Source organism: Galeopterus variegatus, unplaced genomic scaffold, assembly GCF_000696425.1.
Source record: "Galeopterus variegatus unplaced genomic scaffold, G_variegatus-3.0.2 Scaffold5074, whole genome shotgun sequence".
Lineage (NCBI taxonomy): Eukaryota > Metazoa > Chordata > Mammalia > Dermoptera > Cynocephalidae > Galeopterus > Galeopterus variegatus.
In genome coordinates this window covers 12040-16985 of record NW_007731185.1, presented here as the reverse complement: position 1 = coordinate 16985, position 4946 = coordinate 12040, and the positions used below count along the sequence as shown (strand labels likewise).

The window sequence follows — 4946 nt, the reverse complement described above, 5'->3', positions numbered from 1 at the left end:
ACAGCATCATGTTCACTCATCTGTGTTCTGTGTATACTTTTGCCTACTTGCTGAAGGATGGAAAAATAAATTTTTATTATGAAATCTACACCTATAGTTCAATGCAGTATTGAAGAAAGGTGATGCGCCCTTCTTCACAAGGGAATTGTGTTCAAAATCATTTTTTTTCCTTTAGTAACATTATATATAGCAAATCTTATAACACTCCAAAGTGCAGATGATTTTTTAAAAATAATTCTGGGCTTCCCAGAAGTATTTGTTAGTCTTGCCAAAGAGTTGTGTCACGTAAGTGAGTGGTATGAACCTTTTGTGATTAGCTACCTAAACCTTTTGAAGGGTTTTGAGAATGTAAAGTGAACAACACCAACACCACCAACAACAAATTCCACTGCTTCAGATACAATTCCCTAGGAAGATGAGGGCTGCTGCCAAGTACACTACAGCAAATGATGAAAGCTCAGCACGAAATAGCCAGCCTCGCGGGGGTGATAAGTGACAGCACGTTAGATATGTGTTAGCAGCGTGATAGGGCAATGAAAAAGGCCAGCACTATTTTTGGCTGTGCGGTACAAAACAGCATCTCCTCACCGAGCTGGGGCTGATCATTCCTTTCTACCCAGTTCTCGTGAGGCAGCATCTGGGATGTGCCTCGAGTGTTAGACATGTGTGCACCGGCAAGATAGACAAGTAGGTGGGAGTCCCAAGCAGAACATCTGCAGGGATTAAGGACCTCAGATGAGGCAAGTTTAGGTGCTTTTTAGAAGTGGCATGTGGAGGAATAAGAATGGAAGTAAAGAGATATTAACCTTTTCCGAGATAGAATGATACTGAAGAAATATCGTCCTTGTAAAGTTAGTCACTGTGAAGAGAGTTATGACTCTTCAATAGTTGGTATTGGTTTAATACAGTGTGCTTTGGAGGGGTTACTCAAGCATTTTCACAGACAGCAGATCATCAAAAAGACTCTAAAGCAAAATTAAGCTAATACTTGTTTATCAAAGGATCAACTTTGGTAGTGTTAGTGTTTGCTGTAAATGGGAAAAATAATACAAAATAATAATAGATCGTGTAGGTCAGGGGCTTTTGATTGGAAATTCAAGTGCAGTTTTCTTGTAAACTTGGGAACAACAGAGGTGAGACTTCATAGTAATCTCTAGAAATTTAAAATATGAAATAAAGATATAATTTATTTACTTTCCACAATAGTATAGGCAAGTATAGCAAAAAGAAATTAAGAAATGTAGAAAACTGAATGTCAGGGAATATTTCTATAGTGAGAACTATTGGACCATAGAATATTCTCCTAGGAAAATGGGGTAGAATTTCATTGGATATTTGATCTTGACAGATTTGAGTGTGTATCAGTAGGGAAATAGACTGAATATCCCTGTAGGCATATTCATTTCTCTCTTCTCTGATTCTGGGCCCTTGTTCATGATCTCTTCACCTGCTGTGATCAGAAAGAATTTTCATCTCTTGTTTTTCTATACCCAGGCATGTTTTCGATGCTTTGCTGATTGACATAGGCTAAAAAGACAGCTTCATTGCCCTGAGGTTGACCCGGCACCATTCCTTCACCTGCTGTGATCAGAAAGAATTTTCATCTCTTGTTTTTCTATACCCAGGCATGTTTTAGATGCTTTGCTGATTGACATAGGCTAAAAAGACAGCTTCATTGCCCTGAGGTTGACCCGGCACCATTACTCCTGATTTTGTAGAATTACTCCCCTCAGTTTGGGATGCAGTGTTAGGGTTCCTTACTGAAGGTAGATAAATTTAATCGAGTGGGCCAGTATGTATAGGGTCAGTGTCTTCTTCAGAGATACCTAATAACCCACAGGGTTGCAAGGTTGCCTCCTTGGGGTGCTCTGGGAACAGAACAGCTGCAGGAGTGAGTGACAATCTTATTTCCCCCCGCCCCCAGGATTTTACTAGGTGACCATAGACTCTTACTGTGTCCTGTAGAAATGCCATAATTTCAGGTTCCTGGATGGGAAAGGGCTATTATGGTATGGCAGTGATGTGTATGCCAGTCTTTGTCTGTAATGGTATCCTTACTTAATAAAAGTAGTAAACTAAGAATGCAGATTAAAATTTAGTTTCCTTACAAATGGTCTGTGTTTCCTTGTAATAAACTAGCTTGTTGGATAAAATTGTGTTCTTAGCTTGACATGTAAATGTCTCCATGATTTGGACAAAGTTACTTTTCCAGGCTTAGTTTTATTTTTTTCCTGTAGAAATCCTGTGTTCCAATTAAATCAGTCTTTCTCTCCGTTCTCTAAATGTGACTCTGCCCTTTCTTATACCTGTGCTTTTGTTTGTAGTTTACATCTTCCCTGCTGTTTTCACCCTCCTCCCTGAATACCTTCTCTGATGTACTCCAATCCTCTCTGTCTTATCTATGAAGCATTCAATGATCATTTTCTTTCAAGAACTCACTGCACTTCTCGTTTTTACTACTTATTTAACATATCTAATAGTTATATTTTTCTTCCTCCACCAAATCCTCATCTTTCCTTTTTAATCAGATTAAAGTCCTCTTGTAAACTATTTTTTACGTCTTTAAATTTCTCACATTACTTTTGTATTTACATTTTTTAAATTTATTTTTCAATTAGTCTTTAGCCTTTTGAGAGAAGGGACTGTAGTTTATTCGTTGTGTCTGTCCCCTCACCTTTGCCTACAGAGTTTGGCAGTATGCACCCAATAAATATTTCTTGAATGAATGAGTATTAGATACTCAATATATATCTATTGATTGGTTGATTTAATACTTGCTGTAGACTGACTGTTTATATCTCCCCTAAATTCATATGTTGAAATCTAATCCTCATTGTGATGATATTTGGAGATGGGTCCTTTGGGAGGTGATTAGGTCATGAGAACAGAGCCCTTCTGAATGGAATTAGTAGCCTTATAAAAGAGGCCTCAGAGAGCTCCCTGTCGCTTCTGTCATATGAACCAGGAAATGGGCCCTCAGCAGACATCAATTTTGCTGGTGCCTTGATCTTGGACTTCCCAACCTCCAGAACTATGAGGAATACATTTCTGTTGTTTGTAAGCTACCCAGTCTCTGGTATTTTGTTAAGGTATCCTGAACTGACTAAGACAAGATTGAATTTTAAATGCCTTGTAAATGTAATGAACTTTGTAGATTTAAAAATTGTGTGGCAGAGGAATCATAAAACAGTGAAGTTTTGCTACATTCCCAGGAGACCAGTTCATCCTGCTTTCTCTTAGACTGGGCTGTAGTTAAATCATCTATATCTGAAAGGTTTCTGTTGCTCAGGATTAGCTCAGATTTCCAGATAAGGGGCATGAAATAATGTTGGCAAGAGCAACCATTAATAATTGAGACTGTCACAGCATGGTTGCTATATAACTGATTCTCACTCGTTGACAGGCATCATTTTCATCATGATTTCACAATGATGGATTTGAAAGAATGATGGATTTGGAAGAATGATGAAAAACTTGATAGTAGGTTAAGTAAACATAAAACTTANAGAACTATGAGGAATACATTTCTGTTGTTTGTAAGCTACCCAGTCTCTGGTATTTTGTTAAAGTATCCTGAACTGACTAAGACAAGATTGAATTTTAAATGCCTTGTAAATGTAATGAACTTCGTAGATTTAAAAATTGTGTGGCAGAGGAATCATAAAACTGTGAAGTTTTGCTACATTCCCAGGAGACCAGTTCATCCTGCTTTCTCTTAGACTGGGCTGTAGTTAAATATATCTGAAAGGTTTCTGTTGCTCAGGATTAGCTCAGATTTCCAGATAAGGGGCATGAAATAATGTTGGCAAGAGAAACCATTAATAATTGAGACTGTCACAGCATGGTTGCTATATAACTGATTCTCACTCGTTGACAGGCATCATTTTCATCATGATTTCACAATGATGGATTTGGAAGAATGATGAAAAACTTGATAGTAGGTTAAGTAAACATAAAACTTACCAAATTGTCCTTCGTTTTTTGGAAAAAATAAAATTTAAAATTTTGATTTTATTTTTTAATTTTTGATTTTTGATTTTGATTTTCTTATCCTATTAAAAAAGTTTTCCTTCATATCTTGCTATGAAGATACTTGCTGTAAATTAAATCCGCTTTCAGTGATATCTTTAGTGTGTAATTAACCTTCTTTAAGTGTTATGTCTTTCTTTACAGTCATCAGAACTTCTATTATGTAATTCTTTGGAGTAAATGCTAGTTAATCAGAGCATGCATTTCAAACTGGAGGGGCAGCTTCAAGTGAGTGGCATGGAGGTGTTTCTTCTGAGAAACAGAAACAGTTTGTGAAGTGTTTTGTGGTTTTCCAGGAGATGAGGTGCTATAGAAAGGTAAGGCTTTTATTACAACTCTCAGCTAATTATACAGAACCATACTAACATCATTGATGATTCTTTTGCATAATCAAAGAATTAAACAAAAAAGTCATATTAATTTTCAGCTCCGTTAGAGATGCAAGAATCGAGAAAGATGTTTGTCAAATGGGTAGGTACCGAACTGGTAGGAGGAAGAAATTTTAATTTCAAGCTTCAAGTGAATGTTACAAATAACCTAACATTAAAAAAGACCTGATGAAGTTTGGATGTGTTGTCCCCTCCAAAACTCATGTGGAGATTTGATCTCCAATGTGGCAGTGTTGGAAACTGATTGAGTCATGGGGGTGGATCCCTCGTGAATGGATTAATGCTCTCCCTGGGGGAGAGGGGATTAATGAGTGAGTTCTCGCGCTATTAGTTCCCGCGAGAGCTCCTTGCTTAAAAAGACCCTGGCACCTTCTCTCTCTCTCTTGCTTCCTCTCTCTTGCTTCCTCTTGCCATATGATCTACTTGTTCCTGCTGGCTGCCTGCCAGTTTTCCGCCACGAGTAGAAACAGCCTGAGGCCCATGTCAGATGCAACTGTCCCAGAATCGTCAGCCAAATAAACCTCTCTT

At 37.8% G+C, this 4946-nt stretch overlaps 1 protein-coding gene across 2 annotated transcripts in view; it reads left to right on the top strand.

Annotated features, from left to right (window-relative positions):
- Positions 1-4946, top strand: part of LOC103604293 (exocyst complex component 4) — a 143418-nt gene that overhangs the window by 133383 nt on the left and 5089 nt on the right. Inside the window, exon 8 of one of the 2 annotated variants that reach the window (XM_008588860.1) lies at positions 4174-4229. The exons of the other annotated variant lie outside the window; for it this stretch is intronic. Within the exon in view, the coding sequence (XP_008587082.1) occupies positions 4174-4209 (36 nt within the window). The 3' untranslated portion in view covers positions 4210-4229. Of the gene's footprint in view, positions 1-4173; positions 4230-4946 lie in introns of those variants that run through there. 2 annotated transcript variants of the gene reach the window in all.